At 48.4% G+C, this 27,401-nt stretch overlaps 1 protein-coding gene across 1 annotated transcript; it reads left to right on the top strand.

Moving 5' to 3' along the window:
- The first annotated feature begins 24,392 nt into the window (after positions 1 to 24,392).
- LOC109787556 (glutaredoxin-C1) lies at positions 24,393 to 25,045 on the top strand. Its single transcript, XM_020346104.4, has one exon. The coding sequence runs from the start codon at positions 24,483 to 24,485 to the stop codon at positions 24,792 to 24,794; it is 312 nt and encodes a 103-aa protein (XP_020201693.1). The 5' UTR covers positions 24,393 to 24,482; the 3' UTR covers positions 24,795 to 25,045.
- The last annotated feature ends 2,356 nt before the right edge of the window (positions 25,046 to 27,401 follow it).

The raw sequence follows: 27,401 nt of genomic DNA on the forward strand, positions 1-27,401 counted from the left end.
AAGTATTTAGTAGCAAAGTAATATGATAGTAGTGGTAACGGTAACAAAAGTAACGGTAGCAAAAGTAATATTTTTGATGTTTTGTAGTGATTGTAACAGTAGCAACGGAAAAGTAAATAAGCGAAGAACAATATGTGAAAAGCTCGTAGGCATTGGATCGGTGATAGAGAATTATGCCGGATGCGGTTCATCATGTAACAGTCATAACATAGGGTGACACAGAACTAGCTCCAATTCATCAATGTAATGTAGGCATGTATTCCGAATATAGTCATACGTGCTTATCGAAAAGAACTTGCATGACATCTTTTGTCCTACCCTCCCGTGGCAGCGGGGTCCTAATGGAAACTAAGGGATATTAAGGCCTCCTTTTAATAGAGTACCGGACCAAAGCATTAGCACATAGTGAATACATGAACTCCTCAAACTATGGTCATCACCGGGAGTGGTCCCGATTATTGTCACTTCGGGGTTGCCGGATCATAACACATAGTAGGTGACTATAGACTTGCAAGATAGGATGAAGAACTCACATATATTCATGAAAACATAATAGGTTCAGATCTGAAATCATGGCACTCGGGCCCTAGTGACAGGCATTAAGCATAGCAAAGTCATAGCAACATCAATCTCAGAACATAGTGGATACTAGGGATCAAACCCTAACAAAACTAACTCGATTACATGATAGATCTCATCCAACCCATCACCGTCCAGCAAGCCTATGATGGAATTACTCACGCACGGCGGTGAGCATCATGAAATTGGTGATGGAGGATGGTTGATGATGACGACGGCGATGGATTCCCCTCTCCGGAGCTCCGAACGGACTCCAGATCAGCCCTCCCGAGAGGTTTTAGGGCTTGGCGGCGGCTCCGTATCGTAAAACGCGATGAGTCCTTCTCTCTGACTTTTTACTCCCCGAAAGTGAATATATGGAGTTGGAGTTGAGGTCGGTGGAGCGTCAGGGGGCCCACTGAGGGAGTCCTGGATTAGGGGTCCTCGGACAGCCGAACTATATCCTTTCGCCGGACTGTTGGACTATGAAGATACAAGACTGAAGACTTCGTCCCGTGTCCGGATGGGACTCTCCTTGGCGTGGAAGGCAAGCTTGGCAATACGGATATGTAGATCTCGTCCCTTGTAACCGACTCTGTGTAACCCTAGCCCCCTCCGGTGCCTATATAAACCGGAGGGTTTAGTCCGTAGGACGACAACAATCATACCATAGGCTAGCTTCTAGGGTTTAGCCTCTACGATCTCGTGGTAGATGAACTCTTGTAATACTCATATCATCAAGATCAATCAAGCAGGAAGTAGGGTATTACCTCCATCGAGAGGGCCCGAACCTGGGTAAACATTGTGTCCCCCGCCTCCTGTTACCATCCGCCTTAGACGCACAGTTCGGGACCCCCTACCCGAGATCCGCCGGTTTTGACACCGACATTGGTGGTTTCATTGAGAGTTCCACTATGCCGTCACCGTAAGGCTTGATGGCTCCTTCGATCATCGGCAACGATGCGATCCAGGGTGAGGTTTTCCTCCCCGGACAGATCTTCGTATTCGGCGGCTTCGCACTGCGGGCTAACTCGCTTGGCCATCTGGAGCAGATCGATAGCTACGCCCCTGGCCATCAGGTCAGCTTTGGAAACTTGAACTATACCGCCGAAGTCCGCGGAGACTTGATCTTCGACGGATTCGAGCCCATGTCAGGTGCGCCGCACGATCACGACGAGCATGATTTAGCTCTGCCGTCGGACTGTGTTCGGGAGATCACACCTGCAACTACTCCGTCCCTCAATCCGGAACAAATTGCGCCATCTGTGGGCGGGTGGATGGAGCCCGCCACGGAGGTCGCACACTCAGTGGCGATAGCGCCGAATACTGACTTCACCTCCTACGAGACCCGTGTTGCCGAACCGTTGGACTCGTCCCCGGCCACGGACTCCGAGCCGCTTGTGTCCGTTCCCATCAAATCCGATTGGGCACCGATCATGGTGTTTACCTCCGCGGATATATTTCAGCACTCGCCTTTTGGCGATGTACTAAACTCGTTGAAGTGTCTCTCCCTGTCGGGAGACCCTTGGCCGAACTATGTCTGGCTAGAATGGGATGCGGACGACGAAGAAATTCGCGCCCCACCCACCACCCACTTAGTAGCCAATGTCGACGATTTAACCGACATGCTCAACTTCGGCTCCGAAGACATCGACGGTATGGACGACGATGCAGGAGACGAACAAGAACCACCGCCCACAGGGCGCTGGACTGCCACCCCATCGTATGACATATACATGGTGGACACCCCCAAAGAAGGGGATGGCGATAAGACAACGGAGGATAATCCCTCCAAGAAGCAACCCAAGCACCGACGTCAGCGGTGCCGCTCTAAGTCTCGCCATAGCAAAAGCAGCGATACCGGCACAACAGACAATAACGCTCCAGATAGTGCTGAAGACGACGATAATCCCCTCCAGCCAGACCTCGAGCGGGAGGATGAACAAGCTAGCCCTCCGGAACAGGCAGCAAACGGAGAATCAGAGGATGACAATTACATGCCTCTCTCCGAAGACAAAGTGAGCCTCAGCGACGAAGAATTTGTCGTGCCTGAGGATCCCGTCGAGCAGGAGTGCTTCAAGCGCCGGCTTATAGCCACAGCAAACTGTCTGAAGAAAAAGCAACAACAGCTTCGAGCTGATCAAGATCTGCTAGCGGATAGATGAACCGAAGTCCTGGCAGCCGAGGAATACGAACTCGAGCGCCCAACCAAGAGTTATCCAAAGCGCAGGTTGCTACCTCAACTCGAGGAGGAAGCATTGAAACCTACATCACCAGCGTATGATGCGGCTGATCGGCCACCTCGTGGCCGAGACAGAGAGGCATTTCAACCCGAAGTCCAGCCCGCACCCCGCCGCCACTCAAACAAAAATACCAAGGCCCGGGGCAACATGCGGGACCTGCGAGACGTATTGGAAAACAAGGCAAAACATGCAAGATCGATCTACGGATCACAGGGGCGCGCACCAACGCGGGACGATGACCGTCACGCCGGATACACTAATAGCAAATCCAGCCGGGCCGAATACAGCAGACAAGACTCATATGAACTGCGTTGTGATATAGCCCGGCACAGAGGCGCCGCACACCCCCTATGCTTCACTGTTGAAGTAATGGATCACGAATTCCTAGAGGGTTTTAAACCCGTAAATATTGAACCATATGATGGTACAACAGATCCCGCGGTATGGATCGAGGATTTCCTCCTCCACATCCACATGGCTCGCGGTGATGATCTACATGCCATCAATTACCTCCCACTAAATCTCAAAGGACCAGCTCGGCATTGGCTGAATAGCTTGCCAGCAGACTCCATTGGCAGTTGGGAGGATTTGGAAGATGCATTCCTTGAAAACTTCCAGGACACTTATGTGCGACCATCAGATGCTGATGACTTGAGCCATATAACTCAACAGCCAGGGGAATCGGCCAGACAATTCTGGACCCGGTTCCTAACTAAGAAAAATCAAATTGTCGACTGTCCGGATGCAGAGGCCTTAGCGGCATTTAAGCATAACATCCATGACGAGTGGCTCGCTCGGCACCTCGGCCGGGAGAAGCCGAAGTCTATGGCAGCCCTCACGACGCTCATGACCCGCTTTTGCGTGGGCGAAAACAGCTGGCTGGCTCACAGCAACAACACATCAAGAAGTCATGGCACTTCAGATACAAAGGATACTAACGGCAGACCACGTCGTAACAGACACAAGCGCCGCAACAACGGCGACAACGCCGAAGACACGGCAGTCAATGCCGGATTCAGCAGCTCTAAATCCGGTCAGCGGAAGAAGCCGTTCAAAAGAAGCAATCCGGGCCCGTCCAGTTTGGACCGCATACTCGATCGCTCGTGTCAAATTCACGGCACCCCCGATAAGCCAGCCAATCACACCAACAGAGAATGCTGGGTGTTCAGGCAAGCCGGCAAGTTGAATGCCGAAAACAGGGACAACGGGCTGCATAGCGACGATGAGGAGGAGCCTCGGCCGCCGAACACAGGAGGAGAGAAGAGGTTCCCTCCACAAGTGAAAACGGTGAACATGATATACGCAACCCACATTCCCAAGAGGGAACGGAAGCGTGCACTAAGGGACGTCTATGCGATGGAGCCAGTCGCCCCAAAGTTCAACCCATGGTCCTCTTGTCCGATCACCTTCAATCGCAGGGACCACCCCACTAGTATCCGTCATGGCGGATCTGCCGCATTGGTCCTTGACCCCATCATCGATGGATTTCACCTCACCCGAGTCCTTATGGAAGGCGGCAGCATGCTGAACCTGCTCTATCAGGATACAGTGCGCAAAATGGGTATAGCCCCCTCGAGGATCAAACCCACTAAAACCACCTTTAAAGGTGTCATCCCAGGTGTAGAGGCCCATTGCACAGGCTCAATCACACTGGAAGTGGTCTTCGGATCTCTGGACAACCTCCGAAGCGAGGAGTTAATCTTCGATATCGTCCCGTTCCGCAGTAGCTCTCACACACTGCTCGGGCGAACCGCATTTGCCAGATTCAATGCGGTACCGCATTATGCATACCTCAAGCTCAAAATGCCAGGACCTCGTGGGGTTATAACAGTCAATGGAAACACAGAACGCTCGCTCCGCACGGAGGAGCACACTGCGGCCATCGCAGCTGAGGCACAAAGCAGCCTTTGAAGGCAAACCGCCAATTCGGCGATAAAGCCCCCGGATACCTTCAAGCGAGTCCGGAGTAACCTTCAACAGGATCGCCTGGCACGTTCAGAGCTCGCCTAGCAATTCGGTCCCCGTCCTAGTCCCAGTCAAGCGACGAAATATGTGCCACGCGTACATAATTACGCACTAAAAATACCAAGGGCATAGGCGGGGGCACGACCAGGGCACATCCCACAATGCGGCTCAACCGCCCCAGGGGCTGTATACCTTTATCATTTTCTCTCTTTCAGGACCTTACTCTCTGGAAGCCCTTTCTGGCAGTCTGATTGCTGGACACATTACGGGAAGGAACAACCAAGGAGGCAAGAAGCTAAGACGTACAAGGGAATCCCCAGGTGGTCTCTGATAACAATCGAAGTACCCGTTTTTAATACCCATACGCAGCTTGCCCTTGGATAGGACATGTCAAATAGTCCTATTTTTTGCTTATTGCACTACTTGTATCAGTACGCTTCGACGTATTATTTAAATAACAATGCATAGCATTAGTCTATGATTGCATTACCCTTCTCTTTTTTTTTCCTTGTCTGTTTATTTACGACAACTTGCACCCATACATTCTGGTACGACCAGTATGCCAGGGGCTTCAGTATGCCCCATAATACGGCGTGAGAAGTCCGAACACTTTCGACAGTGCGGCACCGCGAACTTATAGCATTATATGCATCAGCTCCGAATCATGTCTTGGGTCAATAGTTGGGTTTGCCCGGCTCCCATGTTTTGGTACCTTACGTTCCGCAATATCGGCTAAAGTAGCGCTGGGAGAAATACTGCGATTGTGTCCCGGTTCTTCCGGACGAGCACCTCAGTAGAGAAAGCCGAAAACTGACTGTCATGATAAGGCGAGAGCTGGTCGCTGTTCGAGAGGTCTCAAGTGCTTAAAGACTTTTTCTGCTTCGGGGGAGGAGTCGGCCTTGCCCAACTTAGGCGTATATAGCGCCCCAAATTCGGCCTTCCGAATACTAGGGGCTTCGCCAAAATTTAAAATTGTAGACTTCTATGGCGAAGTGAGAGTGATAAAGCCTTATAGTCCGATTGCCTGGTTCGTTGTGCTGAACACCTCCCTCGAAGGACCCAAAATTGGGATAAAGAGTGCTCAGGTTTATCCCGAACACCTCAGTACTAGTTACATGGGGGCAGAAGCCGACGACTGGCCAACTCTCTGATTTTATAAATGGCCGCACAGAAGGTAATATTTTAAATTCACAAGCGTTGCATAGCGCAAATGAACTCGTTTCATATTACAGGATCTCATGAGTACATTCATTCGAATATTACATCCTTGGTACATTCCTCCGCCACAAGGCGAGAACCCTTCAGGACACTGTTATAATACATTTCGGGGTGGCGATGCTCCTTGCCTTCTGGCGGCCCCTCCTTCACCAGCTTCTCGGCGTCCAGCTTCGCCCAGTGCACCTTTGCTCGGGCAAAAGCCCTACGCGCGTCCTCGATGCAGACAGACCGCTTTATGACAACAAGCCATGGGCAGGCATTCACAAGCCGCCTCACCAGGCCGAAGTAGCAATCAGGCAGGGGATCGCCAGGCCACATCCGGACTATAAGACCCTTCATGGCCTGTTCGGCCGCCTTGTGGAGCTCGACCAGTTGTTTCAGTTGGTCGCTCAAGGGCATAGGGTGTTCGGTCCCAGTATACTGAGACCAGAACAACTTCTCCGTCGAGCTCCCCTCCTCGGCCCGGTAGAACTCCGCGGCATCTGACACACTGCGGGGTAGATCTGCGAACGCTCCTCGAGAGCTCCGAACTCGGGTAAGTAAAAGGAAATTTTCTTTCACATGCTTGCTTTGCATACTGAATGCCTTACCCGTCGCTATCTTCTTAACCGCCTCAATTTCCTGGAGGGCCTTTTGGGCTTCGGCCTTGGCATGTTGTGCACTTTCGAGAGCCTTCGCAAGCTCGGACTCTCGTGTCTTAGAGTCAAGCTCCAAAGACTCGTGTTTCTTGACGAGAGCCTGGAGCACTTGCTGCACCTCGCCCACCTGGGCCTCTTGTTTTTCCCGCTCAATGCGCTCCTTGGCCGCCTTGTCCTCGGCCTCGGACAGCGCCTTCTTCAGGATCGCCACTTCGGTCGTGGCCCCTGGCAAAATTCATGACGATCCTATGATCTAAGCAACCACCCTTCTTTTTTCTTATCAACATACAGACGGGGTATAACTTACCTTTGTTCTCTTCGAGCTGCCTTTTGGCAAGGCCGAGCTCTTCCTTGGACCGCTGAAGGTCCCGCTTCAGTGCGGCGACCTCCGCAGTACGTGCGGCAGCGGCTAGCAGTGAAGCCTGCATATGCACATAGACATATTTCGATTAGACTCCTGCGGTTATTATTTGATCCTCTATTCGGCCTTTCTCTACAAACGCCAAACAGAGCATCAGGGGCTAGTGTCTATGCGGTAACATTCTCTTATAATCTGGTTACTTACCTCAAAGCCTGTTAGGAGGCTGGCACAGGCTTCAGGCAGTCCGCTCTTGGCGGACTGAACCTTCTTGACCACCGCACTCATGATAGTGCGGTGTTCTTCGTCGATGGAAGCGCCGCGAAGCGCTTCCAGCAAGTTGTCCGATGCCTCTGGATGGACAGAGGCCATCGGCACAGGCGGCTTGCCCCTCTTAGCGAGGGGTTGCCTAACAGAATCCGGAACCACTGGAGGTTCCGGCGCAGTATTCGGCTGGGGGCCGAATTTGCTGCCCCCATCATGAGAGCCCATGGGAGTCTTGCTCCCCTTGCGCCCAGCATCCGGAAGGTCGCCTTGAGGCGCCTCCAGGACTACCTCTCCTCGGCTCGGTGCCCTTTGTGACAACACTTCGACGTTGTCCGTAGGGCGAGGGGAGGAGGCGGTCGGAAGTGAATCACTGTTCAGATCCGACGGGTCCAAAGAACCATCCGATGAAGATACGTCGATATGGGCTCGGGACGGACTGCGTAGTCATGTTCGGCATGATGAGAAGCAGTTCAATAAAACATACCAAGAATTATTATGGTATCCGGATACTTCCGACTTCGCCAGGGGCTTGTCCCTGGGCAACCACTCCTCTTCGCTGAAGGCGGCGGTGGTGGAGTTGTCCGGGAGGAGGGTTCTTCCCTTCTTGGACCCTTCGGCCTCCCCGGACGGGGCGGCCTTCCTTTTCTTGTCTCCCCCGGATGGGGGGGAGAACTTTCCTCTTCCTCCTCCTCGTTTTCGCGGGAGGAGTGCGCCTCGGTGCTTTCGGACGATGAGTCCAATATAACCTTGCGCCGGAGACCCTTCTTGGTCCCCGTGGCCTTCTTCTTGGCCTTCTTCTCCGGCACCTAATAAGGTGCCGGAACCAGCATCTCCGTTAGGAGAGCATCTGCTGGATCTTCGGGCAGGGGAGCCGGACAATCAATCCGCTCCGCTGTCACTTCCCAGTCCTGTTAAACGGCGTGGAGGCTTCGATCCTGCGCGTAATTATACTGGGAAAGTGAACATCTTATAGGATGCAAAAGACTTACCGGATTCGCAGGGCGCTTTGCGCTGAGTCCGCGGTCCTCGGTAAGGGGAGGTGGTACCTCGGCCCCATTGAACAGCACCTTCCAGACGTCCTTGTGCGTCGTGTCGAAGAGCTCTCGCAGCGTCTGGTGCTCGGCCGGGTCGAACTCCCACAAGGTGAATGCCCATCTTTGACACGGGAGGATCCGGCGGAAGAGCATGACTTGGACCACGTTGACGAGCTTGATTTTCTTGCTCATCATGTTTTTGATGCATGTCTGGAGTCCGGTCAGCTCTACCGGGGAACCCCAGGATAGGCCCTTCTCTTTCCAGGAGGTGAGCCGCATGGGGATTTCGGATCGAAATTTGGGGGCCGCCACCCAGTTGGTGTCGCGCGGCTCGGTGATGTAGAACCACCCCGATTGCCACCCCTCTATTGTCTCCACATAGGAGCCTTCGAGCCAGGTGACGTTGGGCATTTTGCCCACCATGGCGCCTCCGCACTCCGCTTGCTGGCCGACCACCACCTTCGGTTTAACATTGAAGGTCTTCAGCCACAGGCCGAAATGTGGGGCTTGATGCAGAGGAAGGCCTCGCACACGACGATAAATGCCGAGATGTTGAGGATGAAATTTGGGGCCAGATCGTGAAAGTCCAGCCCGTAGTAGAACATGAGCCCGCGGACAAACGGGTGGAGGGGAAATCCCAGTCCGCGGACGAAGTGGGTAAGGAAAACCACCCTCTCATGGGGTTCTGGAGTAGGGATGATCTGCCCCGCATCTGGCAGCCGGTATGCGATATCCGCGGCCAGGTATCCGGCTCCCCGCAGCTTTGTGATGTTCTCCTCCGTAACGGAGGAGACCATCCACTTGCCTCCCACTCCGGACATGCTTGGAGTGGTTTGAGGAGAAAAACACGAACTTGGGCGCTGGAGCTCGAGTGCGCAAGAATGGATGAGCAAGGAGGAAGAAGGCGTGGGTGAAAAGGGTGAATCCTTGTCCCTTTATAAGGGCGCAAGAGGCGATGCGCCTCCCCACTTACCTGGTAAAATCGCTTATTCCCCAAGCGCCGTAATTGATGCGCGCGGTGGGGTTACCCACACCCGTATTGATGAGAATCCCGTGATAAGGGGACACGATCTATGCTTCGACAAGACGTGCCAAGGAAACCGCCTCGCGATAGGTGCGGTGGCTGGTTGTGAAAAACGGTTCGAATAATGACCGGGCCGTGGTGTGATGTCATGCTGCAAAATGCGTCAGCAGATTAGATTTGTGGAAATGTTATTCTCTCTACGGTGGTATGTGGAATTTGTTTTGCAGAGCCGGACACTATCCTTGTGTTCAAAATCTTCTATGGAGTATTCGGAGGAGGAACCCGCCTTGCAATGTCGAAGATAATCTGCGCGCCGGACTCATCGTCATTGAAGCCTGGTTCAGGGGCTACTGAGGGATTCCAGGATTAGGGGGTCCTCGGACAGCCGGACTATATCCTTTGGCCGGACTGTTGGACTATGAAGATACAAGACTGAAGACTTCGTCCCGTGTCCGGATGGGACTCTCCTTGGCGTGGAAGGTAAGCTTGGCAATACGGATATATAGATCTCCTCCCTTGTAACCGACTATGTGTAACCCTAGCCCCCTCCGGTGCCTATATAAACCGGAGGGTTTAGTCCGTAGGACGACAACAATCATACCATAGGCTAGCTTCTAGGGTTTAGCCTCTACGATCTCGTGGTAGATCAACTCTTGTAATACTCATATCATCAAGGTCAATCAAGCAGGAAGTAGGGTATTACCTCCATCGAGAGGGCCCGAACCTGGGTAAACATTTTGTCCCCCGCCTCCTGTTACCATCCGCGTTAGACGCACAGTTCGGGACCCCCTACCCGAGATCCACCGGTTTTGACACCGACACCCACGAGGTAGGGGGGCGCGCCCAGGGGGGCAGGCGCGCCCCCCACCCTCGTGGACAGGGTGTGGGCCCCTTGACGTGGATTTTTCTTCCAGTATTTTTAATATTTTCCAAAAAGATGTTCCGTGGAGTTTCTGGTCATTCCGAGAACTTTTGTTTCTGCACATAAATAACACCATGGAAAGTCTGCTGAAAACATCGTCAGTCCGGGTTAGTTCCATTCAAATCATGAAAGTTAGAGTCTAAAACAAGGGCCAAAGTGTGTGGAAAAGTAGATACGACGGATACGTATCAACTCCCCCAAGCTTATACCTTTGCTTGTCCTCAAGAAATTCAGTTGACAAACTGAAAATGATAAAGAAAAACTTTTACAAACTCTGTTTGCTCTTGTTGTTGTAAATATGTAAAGCCAGCATTCAAGTTTTCAGCAAAGATTATGACTAACCATATTCACAATAACACTAAGGTCTCATGTTTACTCATGTCAATGGCATAATCAACTAGCGAGCAATAATAATAAATCTCGGATGACAACACTTTCTCAAAACAATGATGATATGATATAACAAGATGGTATCTCGCTAGCCCTTTCTGAGACCGCAAAACATAAATGCAGAGCACCTTTAAAGATCAAGGACTGACTAAACATTGTAATTCATGGTAAAAGAGATCCAATCATAGTCATACCCAATATAAATTAATAGTAATGGAAGCAAATGACAGCAGCGCTCTCCAGCTAGTGCTTTTTAATAAGAGGGTGATGACTCAACATAAAAGTAAATAGATAGGCCCTTCGCAGAGGGAAGCAGGGATTTGTAGAGGTGCCAGAGCTCGGTTTTGAAATAGAGATAAATAATATTTTGAGCGCCATACTTTCATTATCAACATAACAACCAAGAGATGGCGATATCTTCCATGCTACACACATTATATGTGGTTCCCAAACAGAATGGTAAAGTTTATACTCCCCCTCCACCAACTAGCATCAATCCATGGCTTGCTCGAAACAACGAGTGCCTCCAACTAGCAACAGTCCCAAGGGGGGTTTTGTTTATAATTATTTTCATTTAGTTTGCATAAAGCATGGGACTGGGCATCCCGGTGACCAGCCATTTTCTCGTGAGTGAGGAGCGGAGTCCACTCCTCTTGAGAATAACCCGCCTAGCATGGAAGATACGGACAGCCCTAGTTGGTACATGAGCTATTCGAGCATACAAAACAGAATTTCATTTGAAGGTTTAGAGTTTGGCACATACAAATTTACTTGGAATGGCAGGTAGATACCGCATATAGGAAGGTATAGTGGACTCATATGGATTAACTTTGGGGTTTAAGGGATTGGATGCACAAGCAGTATTCCCGCTTAGTACAAGTGAAGGCTAGGAAAAGACTGGGAAGCGACCAACTAGAGAGCGACAACAGTCATGAACATGCATTAAAATTAATAAACATTGAGTACGAGCATGAGTAGGATATAATCCACCGTGAACATAAATATCGTGAAGGCTATGTTGATTTGTTTCAACTACATGTGTGAACATGTGCCAAGTCGAGTCACTTAAATCAATCAAAGGAGGATACCACCCCACTATACCACATCACAACCATTTTAATAGCATGTTGGCACGCAAGGTAAACCATTATAACTCATAGCTAAGCAAGCATGGCACAAGCAACTATGATCTCTAATTGTCATTGCAAACATGTTTATTCATAATAGGCTGAATCAGGAACGATGAACTAATCATATTTACAAAAACAAGAGAGGTCGAGTTCATACCAGCTTTTTCATCTCAGTCAGTCCATCATATATCGTCATAATTGCCTTTCACTTGCACGACCGAACGATGTGAATAATAATAAGAGTGCACGTGCACTGGACTAAGCTGGAATCTGCGAGCATTCAATAAATAGGAGAAGACAAGGCAATATGGGCTCTTGGTTAAATCAACAATAATGCATATAAGAGCCACTTCAACAATTTCACTATGGTCTTCTCCTATCGACCCCCAAAGAAAAGAAAAGAAATAAAACTATTTACACGGGAAAGCTCCCAACAAGCAAAAGAAGAACAGGAAATCTTTTTGGATTTTCGTTTTAATTATTACTACTACAGCGAGAAAAGTAAACTAACTAAAGGCTACACTAATTTTTTTGGTTTTTCTAAAGATTTAATAGACACACAAGAAGAAAGCAAGAAAAAGAAAATAAACTAGCATGGATAATACAATCAAAAAGTATGAGCACCGACATCTAGCAATGAGTGTGTGTGAACATAAATGTAATGTCGGTGGGAAATATGTACTCCCCCAAGCTTAGGCTTTTGGCCTAAGTTGGTTTATTGCCACGGATGGCCTGGCGGATATCCATAGTTGTAGCCAGGGTCGTACTGAGATGAAGAAGACCCTGATTGCCACTGGTTGGCAATCGTCTCCGGGTCCCACTGGTAATTAGACTGTCGTGGAGGCTCAAATTGTGGTTCCGGCTCCGTGGCTGATGTAGGTTTCCGGTAGGCATGAATGGCCGCCAACGGAATGAGATACGGACCTGCAGATAAATTAACAAGGAGGGAGCAGGCAAGGTAATAGTCTCAGGGTGATGTTTATCAAAGAACAATTTGTATTTAAGCGCCCCTTCCCTATTCTTAACAATAAAGTCATGCGCTACCATACTCTTATAATCTAAATAAGCAGTGGGCAGCAATTTTTCTTCTTTTTCATAGTGCCTAAGAGGTATGTTATAATGTGCAACAAGGCGTGAAGCGTAAATACCTCCAAAGATGGGGCCCTTTGTACGGTTCAAACTTAACCGTTTAGCAATAATGCCACCCATACTAACAGTGTTATCGCAGAATAAACCATGGAACAAAATGATAATATCAGGAACACTAAGGTTTCCACAGTTTCCGCGACCAATTAAGCAACGACTAGCAAATATGGCAAAGTAGCGTAAAATAAGAAAAGGTATGCTAGTGATTCTTGCATCGGAAACCTTCCTGGTTTCCCGTACAGTAATAGTGTCAATAAACCCGTCCACATCTTTACGATGTGGTTCATCTAAACTACCCTCAAAAGGTATTTTGCAAATCTTGCAAAATTCATCTAGTGGCATCTTCTTAGCCACATCATATAAATGAAACTCTACTGAAGGAGGTGTTTCCTTAAGATAATAGTAGAAGTTTTGCACAAAAGTATTGGTGAGTAAGAGATACTATTCGCGTTGGTCGCGGAGGAAGTCGGTGAGGCCTGCATTCTCAGCCAATTCATAAAAATCTTCATAAATCCCGGCTTCTCTCAAGAAATCATCTGAAGGCCATTCACACGGCCGAACCTCCGTGGTGCGAGGCAAATTATATTTGGGCCTCTGTGCTTCTTCATTTTGCTTTTCCTTCGAGCTACGGCTCGATGAGCCCCTCAAAAATCTCTTCATTATTTTCTGAAAAATTCTGAAATCTTTAGTAACTTCAAATAAAAGTAAACCAAGCTCAATAAAATTGATAGCAACTACTCCTACAAGTGCCTAGAGACTATATCAAGCATTAGAACTACTTGGAACCATATAAATTTGACATGCAAGCTCAAGAACATGGTCACCTAGGCAGCACAAATTTGCAATGAATAGAGCACTAGAACAAAGACTAATTGGACCAATGGAGGAGTCACATACCAAGGAACAATCCCCCCAAGCAGTTTTGTGAGAGGTGCTTTGAGCAAGGAGATAGAAAATGGCAGCAAAATGAGCTAGAACTCGTGCTTGAGGTGGATGGTGATTTTTTTGGGAGGAAGAAGAAGTGTGTGGGTGCAGGAATAAGTGGAGGGGGGCCACCAAGGGCCCACGAGGTAAGGGCGCGCCCTGGACCCTTGTGGCCAGGTGCTTGCTCCCCCTGCTGTGTTCTCAGTGCCAGATATTCTCAAATATTCCAGAAAAAATCATATTCCATTTTCAGGGCATTTGGAGAACTTTTATTTTTGGGGTATTTTTATATTGCATGGATAATTCAAAAAACAGACATGAAAATATTATTTTTTACTTTATTTCAACTAAATAACAGAAAATAGAGAGAGGGTACAGAAGGTTGTGCTTTCTAATTTCATCCATCTCATGCTCATCAAAAGGAATCCACTAACAAGGTTGATCAAGTCTTGTTAACAAACTCTTTCCGAATAACATGGAACCGGAGAAATTTCGAATAACACTATGTTACCTCAACGGGGATATGCACATCCCCAATACTAAGAATATCATATTTCTTCTTGGCAGTAGGAAGAGGAAATTCAAAACCTCCAAAAATAATCGATGGAATTTTTCCAATAGAGTTGATACTGTGGACTTGAGGTTGTTTCCTCGGAAAGTGTACCGTATGCTCATTACCATTAACATGAAAAGTGACATTGCCTTTGTTGCAATCAATAACAGCCCCTGCAGTATTCAAAAAGGGTCTTCCAAGAATAATAGACATACTATCATCCTCGGGAATATCAAGAATAACAAAGTCCGTTAAAATAGTAACGTTTGCAACCACAACAGGCACATCCTCACAAATACCGACAGGTATAGCAGTGGATTTATCAGCCATTTGCAAAGATATTTCAGTAGGTGTCAACTTATTCAAATCAAGTCTACGATATAAAGAGAGAGGCATAACACTAACACCGGCTCCAAGATCACATAAAGCAGTTTTAACATAGTTTCTTTTAATGGAGCATGGTATAGTAGGTACTCCTGGATCTCCAAGTTTATTTGGTATTCCACCTTTAAAAGTGTAATTAGCAAGCATGGTGGAAATTTCAGCTTCCGGTATCTTTCTTTTATTATTAACAATATCTTTCATATACTTAGCATAAGGATTCATTTTGAGCATATCAGTTAATCGCATACGCAAAAAAGATAGGTCTAATCATTTCAGCAAAGCACTCAAAATCCACATCATCCTTTTTCTTGGATAGTTTGGGAGGAAAAGGCATGGGTTTCTGAACCCATGGTTCTCTTTCTTTACCGTGTTTCCTAGCAACAAAGTCTCTCTTATCATAACGTTGATTCTTTGATTGTGGGTTATCAAGATCAACAGCAGGTTCAGTTTCCACATCATTATTATTACTACGTCGAGCATCATCATGAACATCATCATTAACATTTTCATTAGGTTCATGTTCATTACCAGATTGTGTTTCAGCACCAGAAATAGATATATCATTTGGATTCTCAGGTGGTTCAGCAATAGGTTCACTAGAAGCATGCAAAGTCCTATCATTTTTCTTTTTCTTCTTTTTAGAAGGACTAGGTGCATCAATATTATTTCTCTGAGAATCTTGTTCAATTCTCTTACGGTGGCCTTCAGGATACAAAGGTTCCTAAGTCATTCTACCAGTTCTAGTAGCCACTCTAACAGCATAATCATTATTCTTACTATTCAATTCATTGAGAAAATCATTTTGAGCTTTAAGTACTTGTTCTACTTGAGTGGTAACCATAGAAGCATGTTTACTAATGAGTTTAAGTTCTCCCTTAACATTGGCCATGTAATTACTCAAGTGTTCAATCATATAAGCATTTTGTTTTAATTGTCTACCAAAATAAGCATTGAAATCTTCTTGCTTAACCATAAAGTTATCAAACTCATCCAAGCATTGGCTAGCAATTTTAGTAGGAGGGATTTCAGCTTTATCAAGACCATGAGCTTCTTCAATAGGTGATGGATTAAGATCATATGTTTCTTCAACAGACGGTAAATTTAGACCATGTATTTCTTCAATAGGAGGTAAATTTTTAACATCTTCAGCTTTAATACCTTTTCCTTCATAGATTTCTTTGCCTCTTGCATATCTTCAGGACTGAGAAATAGAACACCTCTCTTCTTCGGAGTTGGTTTAGGAATAGGCTCAGGAGCTGGCTCAGGAAGTGTCCAATTATTTTCATTTGTCAACATATTATTCAATAGAATCTCAGCTTTATCCGGTGTTCTTTCCTTGAAAACAGAACCAGCACAACTATCCAGGTAATCTCTGGAAGCATCGGTTAGTCCATTATAAAAGATATCAAGTATTTTATTTTTCTTAAGAGGATGATCAGGCAAAGCATTAAGTAATTGGAGAAGCCTCCCCCAAGCTTGTGGGAGACTCTCTTCTTCAATTTGCACAAAATTATATATTTCCCTTAAAGCAGCTTGTTTCTTATGAGCAGGGAAATATTTAGCAGAGAAGTAATAAATCATATCCTGGGGACTACGCACACAACCAGGATCAAGAGAATTAAACCATATCTTAGCATCACCCTTTAATGAGAACGGAAATATTTTAAGGATATAAAGATAGCGAGATTTCTCATCATTAGTGAACATGGTGGCTATATCATTTAATTTAGTAAGATGTGCCACAACAGTTTCAGATTCTTAGCCATGAAAAGGATCAGATTCAACCAAAGTAATTACATCAGGATCAACAGAGAATTCATAATCCTTATCAGTAACACAGATAGGTGAAGTAGCAAAAGCAGGGTCAGGTTTCATTCTAGCATTAAGAGATTGCTGCTTCCATTTAGCTAATAACCTCTTGAGCTCGTATCTATCTTTGCAAGCTAAAATAGCTAAAGGAGCTTCTTTTTCAAGAACATAACCCTCAGGAATAACAGGTGATTCATATTTATTAGGGGGAGAGTCTTCATCATCACTTTCATCAATGTTATCAGTTTCAATAATTTCATTCTCTCTAACCCTAGCAAGTTGTTCATCAAGAAGTGGCACAGTAGTATCAAGCATAGAAGTAGTTTCATCATAAGTATCATGCATAGAAGAAGTGGCATCATCAATAACATGCGACATATCACAATGAATAGCAGAAGCAGGTTTAGGTGTCGCAAGCTTACTTAAAACAGAAGGTGAATCAAGTGGAGAGCTAGATGGCAGTTCCTTACCTCCCCTTGTAGTTGAGGGATAGATTTTTTTTCTCGTCTTTCAAGTTCTTCATAGTGACCAGCAGATATATATCCCAAGTGACTCAAAGAATAGAGCTATGCTCCCCGGCAACGGCGCCAAAAAATAGTCTTGATAACCCACAAGTATAGGGGATCGCAACAGTTTTCGAGAGTAGAGTATTCAACCCAAATTTATTGATTCGACACAAGGGGAGCCAAAGAATATTCTCAAGTATTAGCAGCTGAGTTGTCAATTCAACCACACCTGGATAACTTAGTATCTGCAGCAAAGTATTTAGTAGCAAAGTAATATGATAGTAGTGGTAACCGTAACAAAAGTAACAGTAGCAAAAGTAATATTTTTGATGTTTTGTAGTGATTGTAACAGTAGCAAAAGTAAATAAGCGAAGAACAATATGTGAAAAGCTCGTAGGCATTGGATCGGTGATGGAGAATTATGCCGGATGCGGTTCATCATGTAACAGTCATAACATAGGGTGACACAGAACTAGCTCCAATTCATCAATGTAATGTAGGCATGTATTCCGAATATAGTCATACGTGCTTATGGAAAAGAACTTGCATGACATCTTTTGTCCTACCCTCCCGTGGCAGCGGGGTCCTAATGGAAACTACGAGATATTAAGGCCTCCTTTTAATAGAGTACCGGAACAAAGCATTAGCACATAGTGAATACATGAACTCCTCAAACTATGGTCATCACCGGGAGTGGTCCCGATTATTGTCACTTCGGGGTTGCCGGATCATAACACATAGTAGGTGACTATAGACTAGCAAGATAGGATCAAGAACTCACATATATTCATGAAAACATAATAGGTTCAGATCTGAAATCATGGCACTCGGGCCCTAGTGACAAGCATTAAGCATAGCAAAGTCATAGCAACATCAATCTCAGAACATAGTGGATACTAGGGATAAAACCCTAACAAAACTAACTCGATTACATGATAAATCTCATCCAACCCATCACCGTCCAGCAAGCCTACGATGGAATTAATCACGCACGGCAGTGAGCATCATGAAATGGGTGATGGAGGTTGATGATGACGACGGCGACGGATTCTCCTCTCCGGAGCCCCGAACGGACTCCAGATTAGCCCTCCAGAGAGGTTTTAGGGCTTGGCGGCGGCTCCGTATCGTAAAACGTGATGAATCCTTCTCTTTGATTTTTTTCTCCCCGAAAGTGAATATATGGAGTTGGAGTTGAGGTCGGTGGAGCGTCAGGGGGCCCACGAGGTAGGGGCGCCCCCACCCCCACCCTCGTGGACAGGGTGTGGGCCCCCTGGCGTGGATTTTTCTTCCAGTATTTTTAATATTTTCCAAAAAGATGTTCCGTGGATTTCAGGTCATTCCGAGAACTTTTGTTTCTGCACATAAATAACACCATGGAAAGTCTGCTGAAAACAGCGTCAGTCCGGGTTAGTTCCATTCAAATCATGCAAGTTAGAGTCCAAAACAAGGGCAACAGTGTTTGGAAAAGTAGATACGACGGAGATGTATCAGCCGCCGTTACGGCGACGCCTGAGGATAGCCCGCCGGCCCCGGACCCGCTCTCCCCCGCCCTGCCAGGGTCTAACGCCTTCTTGGAGCCCTCGACGACTACTTCTCCGACCACTTTGCCCCTGGGGGATGCTGCGGACGTGGCCACCCCCATCACCTCCCACCCGCCCCGGACGGTGCCGTACGCACGCCGGACTCGGGCCTCATCGACTCTGGTGACTGCCTCCCGCCGCACTGCCCGTCTCGATGCGGACCGCCTAGCTGGAGGCCCGGCGCCGTCCATCTCCGAGCGCGCTGAGATCCAGGCCGCGCCCGGAAACTCAAGTCAGGTGTGATCGACATCCCACCCAGTTCTTCCAGTTGCTCGTTTTCTGCTCTTGAGGCTGTCCCTCTGGGCCACCTCGCCAAGGTGGCCGCGGACTCGTCCGTCGTTTTCAGGGGGGAGGTTGGACCCCCCTTAGAGAAGATTGTTGCTATGCAGGCCCGGGAAATACTTGATGGGAAACTCGCTGAGACCCGGGCCCGTCTCCTCCGCACTCCGGCACCCCAGCCCCCCCGTGCTGGAAATCCGTGGCCGCACCCGCTCCCGCACTGCGGCGCTCAGGGCTAGTAGCGCATCCTCTGTTTTGGGGTGAAGCAGCCCCCCGATGGGGGTTTAGATGCGGGTCCTCTTTTGGAACATCCGCGGCTTCGGCCACGACGGCCGGCGTCGCCAGCTCGTTGAGTACATGTGTGACGAGTACATCGACATCATCGCCATTCAGGAAACCATGCGCACGGAATTTTCTCTCCCCGAGTTAGAGCATCTTAGCCCCCACCTCTTCGCCTGTCACTGGCTCCCTTCTAGTGGGACCACGGGGCACTCAGGAGGCATCCTTTTAGGTGTGAAGGATGCCACCTTTGAGGTTGGCGGTATGGACTGGGGCGAGTTTTTCGTTAGCATGGAGCTCTTCGAAAGGGCGCTCAACTTCAAGTGGGAGGTTGTCATTGTCTATGGACCGGCGGACCACTGCCGCTCCCCGACCTTCCTCGAAGAGCTACAACAGAAGGTCTCCGCCTCCACCTTCCCGGTGGTTGTTGGAGGTGATTTCAACCTCATCCGCTCTCCCGATGAGAAGAATAACGACCGGATCAACCGCCCTAGGATGCAAATGTTCAACGACTGCATCGCGGATCTCGGCCTACGCGAGCTTGAGCGGACGGGTGCCAGATTTACCTGGACTAACCGCCAAGCCGACCCGACGCGGTCCCTCCTGGACCACGTCCTAGTCTCCCCGGAATGGGAACTTAGATGCCCCTTGGCTTCGCTCCGTGCGATTACCCAGATTGGGTCAGACCACGTCCCTCTCCTCCTCTCCACCGCCGACGAACGCCCTCCCACCCCGCCTCGCTTTAGGTTCGAGCTCTTATGGCTCAACCAAGCGGGCTTCAGGGAGGCGGTCGCGGCCAAGTGGACCTCTGCGCGCTCCTCCCCCCACCGGTCCATGTCGGCTGTGGACTGTTGGCAGTTTTGCGCCAAGCTCGCCCGCCAATTTATGAAGGGGTGGGGCGCTAACTTTGGCAGGGACCTCCGCGAACGCAAAAAAGCCCTCCTTTCTGCCATCCAGGCCTTGGACTCCCGCGCGGACACTTCCGGGATCTCCCTGGATGAGTGGATGTTGCGATATGATCTTGAGGTCAGCTCGCCACCATCTATACAGATGAAGAAGCATACTGGAGGCTCTGCGGTACCCAGCGATGGGTGCTGCGGGGCGACGCTAATACGGCATACTTCCAGGCGATCGCGAATGGGCGGCGACGTTGGAACTCCATCCACTGTTTGTGGGATGGTGATTCCCAGCTCGTCCGCCCCTCGGACATCCGGGCACATGTAGATGGCTTCTACAAAGCCCTTTTCTCCCCCGCCCTTCGGGGTGGGGTCGCTCTGGCAACCGACATCTGGTCGGGCACCCACCTTGTGTCTGATGCGGACAATGCCGCCTTAGTTGCCCCGTTCTCCGAGGAGGAGGTCCTCGCGGCGATTAAGGGCATGAACGCCTCCTCGGCGCCGGGGCCGGATGGACTGCCAGTGTCCCTTTTTAAAGCATTTTGGCAGACCATCAAACTTGAGGTCATGGCTCTCTTCGACGAGTTTTTCTTGGGGACCATGGATCTTGGGCGCCTGAACTATGGGGTCGTCACTCTTATCCCCAAAGTTCCGGGCGCGACGGACATCCGCCAATTCCGACCTATCACCGTGATCAATGTGATATTACGGATCCTGGCCAAAGGGTACGCCAATAGGGTGACCCTGCTAGCCAACTCGATCACTCACCCCAATCAGTCAACTTTCATTCAGGGTCGTTTTATCCTGGATGGGGTGTTGGTCTTCCACGAGGTCCTTCATGAAGTCCGCTCCAAGCACCAACGGGCGGTCTTCCTGAAGCTCGACTTTCATAAAGCCTATGACACTGTTCACTGGCCCTTCCTTCGGGAAGTATTACTCCGCAAGGGCTTTGATGACCGTTGGGTGACCAGAGTTTTGCAGCTTGTCTCCTGCGGTCGGACCGCTATTAACATTAATGGTGAGATTGGCCCCTTCTTCCCCACGCTATGTGGGGTTCGCCAAGGCGACCCTTTCTCACCGTTCCTGTTCAACATGGTGGTTGACACCCTTGCGGCCATTCTTGACAAGGCCAAATCGGCCGGTCACATTCACGGCGTGGTCCCACACCTAGTAGGAGGGGGTGGGGTCTCCCTCCTCCAATATGCCAACGACACCATAATAATGGTTGAGGGCTTCGCGTCCGATATTGCCAACCTGAAGTTTCTCCTCCTATGCTTCCAACAGATGTCCGGTCTTACCATCAACTTCGATAAGAGCGAAGTGATGGTTCTGGGATTCCCCCCGGAGGAGGCCCAGGGCATTGCGGACCGGCTTAACTGCCGCCTGGGTTCTTTCCCCATGACTTATCTGGGGATCCCTATTAGTGACTCGCGCCTCACCATTGCGGACCTCCGCCCTTCCGTGACCCGAATGCAACACCGGGTCGAGCCCTGGAAGGGCCGATGGCTCTTGAAGGCGGCGAGGGTAATCCTCATCAACTCCTCGCTGGCTAGCCTCCTCTGGTTCCTCATGAGCTTCTATAGCCTTCATGAGACGCTTCACCAGGAGGTGGCCAAATATCAGTCCAGGTTCTTCTGGGCTGGCGAGGGGGACAAGCAAAAATACCATATGGTGAGCTGGCCTGACATTTGCAAACCCAAGGACCAGGGAGGTCTGGGGATCTTGTCTTCCCGTCGCATGAACATTGCTCTCCTGACCAGATGGCTATGGCGTATCGCCAACGGGGAGGGCGGCCTCTGGCTTACCATCATCCAGAATAAGTATCTCCGGGGCCAACCTCTAGCTTTCTGCCAGCGCTCTGGTCCCAGTTCTGGCAAGGTGTGATTCAGCTTGTTCCCGTGCTCCAAATTGGCACGTCCATCTCTGTGGGTTCCAGGTCCTCGACCCTGTTTTGGTTCGACCGCTGGCTTGGGGATTCCCCTCTGGCCGCCCGCTTCCTGGGCTTATTTGCCATTGTGGCTGACCCCCGGATTTCCGTCGAGAGGGCCCTTATTAACTTAGGGCGTCTCGCCTTTCGGCGCCCCTTTGGCCCCCAGGAGGTTGACGCGTGGGACGCCCTTCTACAGGGCATCGCTCTCTTGCCGATGGATGTAGAGGGCGCCGCTGACTCCATGACGTGGTGCCTGGAGCCCTCAGGATGCTTCTCCACGAAGTCTCTGTATGCTGCCATCGCCCCCTCGCTGGCCCATAAGCCCTTTAGCCTGATCTGGGACATTCGCCTCCCCCTCAAGATCCGGATATTCCTCTGGCAGTGGATCCGGGGACGTCTCCCCTCTGGGGTTGAGTCCGCAAGCGCAATGGCCCTGGGGACGGGATGTGTCCCCTGTGCGCCACGGTTGAGGATTCGAACCGCATTTTATTCAACTGCTCCACGGCCCAGTTCCTGTGGTCGTGCTTCCGTTAAACGGTCGGCGGACAATGGTGCAATACTCGCGGAGATCCATGCCTCCTCCCCGCGTTACCGCCATATTAGATGGTTGTGCATTGGGATCCTTGCGTGGACGCTTTCGAATATTCGCAACAAGCTTGTTATTTAGAAAGTGCCTCTACGATGTGCGACTGACGCGATCTTCAAAATGTGTGGCTATTTGCAGCTCTGGCAGCCGCTTAGCCGCCCCCAGGACCGGAGCGTCATCAACACCCTCCTCACCGACCTTCGATCGATGGCCTTCCGCATGGCGCCCCCGCTTCAGCCACCGCCGCCGGAGCCTGATTAGGCATGCTTCGTTTGTGGCGGTCTTTGTGTGTGTCCTTTTGTTCTTAGGGCTTCTTGAGCTGTGCCCTCAGCATTAACCTTACTGCTACCTTATCTGTGTGTGTGTGTGACTTTGAGTGTGTCTGTGTGTGTGTGAACATTGTTGGATGTTTGACTCGGGCGGTTTGCTTTATATATAAAGCGGGGCGAAAGCCTTTTTCGGTATAGAGGGGGTTGTGTGAGTGCAGCGTTTTGGTGCCTAGACTTATCTGCACCCGATTAGAAAAAAAATCACAAAAACTTTTGAAACATTCTAATTTTTTTTTTGCATGGTAGAAAATTTAGTGCGTGAGGTCCGCTCCAATTTTTAAATCATTTGGACATCTGAACAGCTCTCGGCAAAAAGACAAATCAAGTCAAAACAAGGCATGAACAGTAACCTCACACATCAAATTATCTACCGTGCAAAAAAAGGTTAGATTTTTTTGAATTTTTTCTAATAAATTTTTTTATTTTGTCGTCAGCACGGGTGCATATGAGCCTGGGCTCAGTAGCAGATTTTCGGGGTTGTGTTGACAATCCCTTGGGGATTATCACAAAAAGAAGAGTAATGCTAAAAGACCGATAGCTTTTATTTCTCCTCTCGCAAGGCGACTAGGAAAAGCTTTCCTCACCTCGATCTCCACCAACGAGCCCATGTTTTCGCCTTCCCTCCGTCCGCCGCTCCGGCGGCCGGTGGCGGGGAGGGGATTTTTGGTGACTCGGATCCGGCTAGTAGATAGGTAGGGTTTAGTCCTTGCAGGGGCGGCGTTTGGACGGATGGCAACGCTTCTTCTTCGAGTCAGTCTTTCGGGCTCCAATCCTTCTCAAGTCCGTCCGTTTGGGACGGATTAGACGAAGCTCCGGCGTAGATTCTTGCCAGCTCCCCATGGTGCCAAGGTTAGGGTTTCTCATCATGCGTACCCAACGACTATATTTGGTATTAGGTTCTACAAATCGATTCAAGAATTAAATGGCAACGACTACGGCTTTAGGGTGCTAGTCCTTAGGGGCACGTACACGAAGACTTTCCGGCTGTTATCGATAAGGTCAGGCCGGCTCCGGTATGGGAGCGACGACAGCCGCGCGTCGACGGCTCGTTCGGGGGGGCGGCAATGGTCATTCGGTGATCCATGGACATCGACGTAATCTTTTTATGTGTGAGGTATTTTGTACTTCTGATGAATCTTTATAATAGATCTGATCCTTCCCGCAGAAAAAAAGAATAGGATAGGGGAGAACTTACAAAAAGTCAGAGCTCCAGGCCTTATCAACAATACATTCCATTAGATCATGGCCCCTTTGGTATCAGGTCGCCGCATCGCCATATTGCAATCCAAATATTCGATGCTCCACACTAGGCCCATACGTGTAGCCGCGCAAATTAAAGGAGCTCGGGATTTATCCGAACCCTCCCGTATCACCTTTTTCCCGGGTCAAGTTGCTCGAAGCTCATCCTGCCGGTGCACATTTCCATGGCTATATATGCAAGGCTCCCCTATGTCCAGCTCTAAGCAAGCCAGCACAGCTCAAGCGATCGTACTACTAATTGAGCTCACTAGCCCTAGCACTAGAACTAAGCTTGATGGAGCAGGTGACGAGGCTAGCGGGGCAGCGGGCGGTGGTGATCTTCGGCATGAGCTCCTGCTGCATGTGCCACACCGTGACGAGCCTTCTCCGGGATCTCGGGGTGAACCCGATGGTGGTGGAACTTGACGAGGACCCTAGGGGGAAGGAGATGGAGAAGGCGCTGGTGCGGCTCCTCGGCCGGAACCCTGCTGTGCCGGCGGTGTTCATCGGCGGCAGGCTCGTCGGATGCACCGACAAGGTCATGTCCCTTCATCTCGGCGGCAAGCTTGTCCCACTGCTTCGTAATGCAGGTGCTGTATGGGTGTAGTGCATGGGAGGGTTTTGTTGTATATATTCGGCCTGATGTATTAGGCATTTAGGCGCCAGAGAATAATGTAATACACGTATGTGTACGTGCTCTGTTATCCTTTCCTGTATTAGGTGATGATGGGGACTATGGAAACCATGCAGGTCTTTTTTACTGTACACATGGGAGTACCTGTTCCTGTCAAAGTGTTAAGCACCATAATTATTAGTGGTGTACTAAAAAAACATTATTATTATTGTTGTGTTAATTAATTCAATCTTTGAAATATAGTTGACCAAATTTATACTATTAAATATAAAGATTACCCAACAAATACAACATGAAAACATATTACATATGGATCTATTAATGATACATATTCAGTATCGTGAATGGTGATATTTTTTCTGTATCCGTGATCAAACTCCGAAAATTTAGACTTAAGACAACACTATTTTCTTTCTTTTGAGAACAAACGGGGCGGGGACATGAACTTTAATTTTTTTTTGGTATTTGAACTTTCAAAATTTTAAACATCTGAAATTTTGAACTTATAAAAATACAAAACTTACAAAATTGTAATGAACTTTGCACGGAAATGAAATAATATGAAAAAACACATGTGTGGGCTCCACCAGCTCCTCAGAAAAGCGTGTGGATGCCCGACATGGGTGCGGCGCTTCCCCGACCAGCATAGAGTGAGCCTTTCCGTGCACAATGACCCCTCACGTACATTGCCAATTATTGGCGGGCAAACGCATATGGAACGATTACCCTTTCATTTTTCTAGTTTCCTAGTCGGTTATCTCAAGAAAAGCTAGCTACGGGATTTATTTCATATTAAAAATGTTTAGCCTTTTTCTTAGAATGGCCACAAATTTTCAAAAAAGGTTTGGCTATCTTAGAAATGTTATTAAATTCAAGTATGTTGACCAATTTTAAAACTATTCACCAATTTAAAATTATCGTGTATTTCAGAAAATATTCATGAATTTTAAAATTATTTGTGTATTCCTGAAAAAAATTAAATTTTGAAAAATATTATGATTTATAAAAGAGGTAAAACAAAAATACGAAAAAAGAAATTATCGAAAGAATGATCACCTAAAATAGACAGATGAAACAAAACAAACCCCGAAACCGTGTCTCCAAGCATTTAACTGGTCCAACTCATGGATGGTCTCTGAGCGTTTAGGTGACATCTTGTCGTAGAGATGGACAAATTAGAACAATGCCCTTACGCGATCACCTGCATGGTCAGTGCAGAGCTTCCCTATGACCAATTTGGCGAGATTGAAGAGCGGCTTACCTCAAGGAACTCGTAGTGGGTCAGCCAGTAGAGAGGAGTTGGTTTGCTTCACTCGTTTCTTCCGGGTTTTTTGTTTCCATTCATTTTCATAATTTAATATTCTAAATATATGTTTTTTAAAATTACTTTACTTAATTTTAAACAGTTCACTACCATTAAAACCGTTCATGTAATGGAAAAAAGTGTTCATGCAGTTTGTAAAAAGGTGTTCATATCATTCAAAGAAATGTTCATCACATTAAAAAAAATGTCCACATGTTTCAAAAAATATGTTTGTGAAAGTTTTTTAAAACAATACACAATGTAAAAATTGGTTCCTGTAATTTGAAAAAAAATGTGTTGAACCATTCAAAAAAAGTTTGTAACGTTTTAAAATTGGCAAGGTCCGGGGTCCTCTCACCATTGGCGCCTTTGTGGTTGAGGCACCGTACGTCCATCTTTGTGGACCACGTGGTGACTTTCTTGAGGCGGGACGTTCTTAGCCTGAGGGCTTATTCGGCCATTGTCACAAACTTTCGCATGGCTTCCGGATTGTGCCCCATCCTGAATAAGTGCTCGATATATACACCCCATTAGGTGTGGAGCAAGTTGATCTCGCCGTCAAGGTGCTTGGTTTCCTGGTCCTCCCATGGTTGTGCAAGCATCTCCAGTTGCCTCTCGGTTACCCAACTGCAATCCATGGTGGACAAGACAGTGGAACGCCTGCCAGGTGGGCAGGTGATGATGATGTTTGGAGGTGCTAGACTGGTGGTGCAATACTGGCACTTGACATCCCCGCAAAAGCCTTTGGGGCTCTAGTGAAGATTGGCCGCGGTTTTCTGTGGAAGGGGAGATGCGACATGTAGGGGACGAGTGCCTGTGATATATTGCTTGGAGTCATTCTACTCCTCTAAGGAGTTGGGAGGTCTTGGGGGTCCCAAACTTTCACCTCCTCAACTTGGCGCCCAGGTCTAGATGGCCGTGGTTGAGACGCACGGTGCCGGAGGAAGCATGGAGGAAATTCAACATTCAGGGGCCACAAGAATTGATGGCAATATACAAGGCGACAACTAGATGCAAGTTGGGAACACTATTGCACTCTTCTGGGCAGATTGGTGGTTAAATGAAGCAAAGACTTGTGGTGCCCAACCTCTTTGCTTGCGTCGACAAGAAGACCAATCAAGACACGCACTATGGGAGAATGGATGCATGGTGGTTGGTGGTCAGGTGTGAACCCCAACATGCATGAGCAAGCTTTGGCGGAGTTCCTTCACCTGGTTGATCGCTTAACTGATGTTCAACTCTTAGAGGGAGTTGAGGATGCAATTGTGTGGGCCTAG

Source organism: Aegilops tauschii, chromosome 5 (assembly GCF_002575655.3).
Source record: "Aegilops tauschii subsp. strangulata cultivar AL8/78 chromosome 5, Aet v6.0, whole genome shotgun sequence".
In the NCBI taxonomy this organism is placed as follows: Eukaryota; Viridiplantae; Streptophyta; class Magnoliopsida; order Poales; family Poaceae; genus Aegilops; species Aegilops tauschii.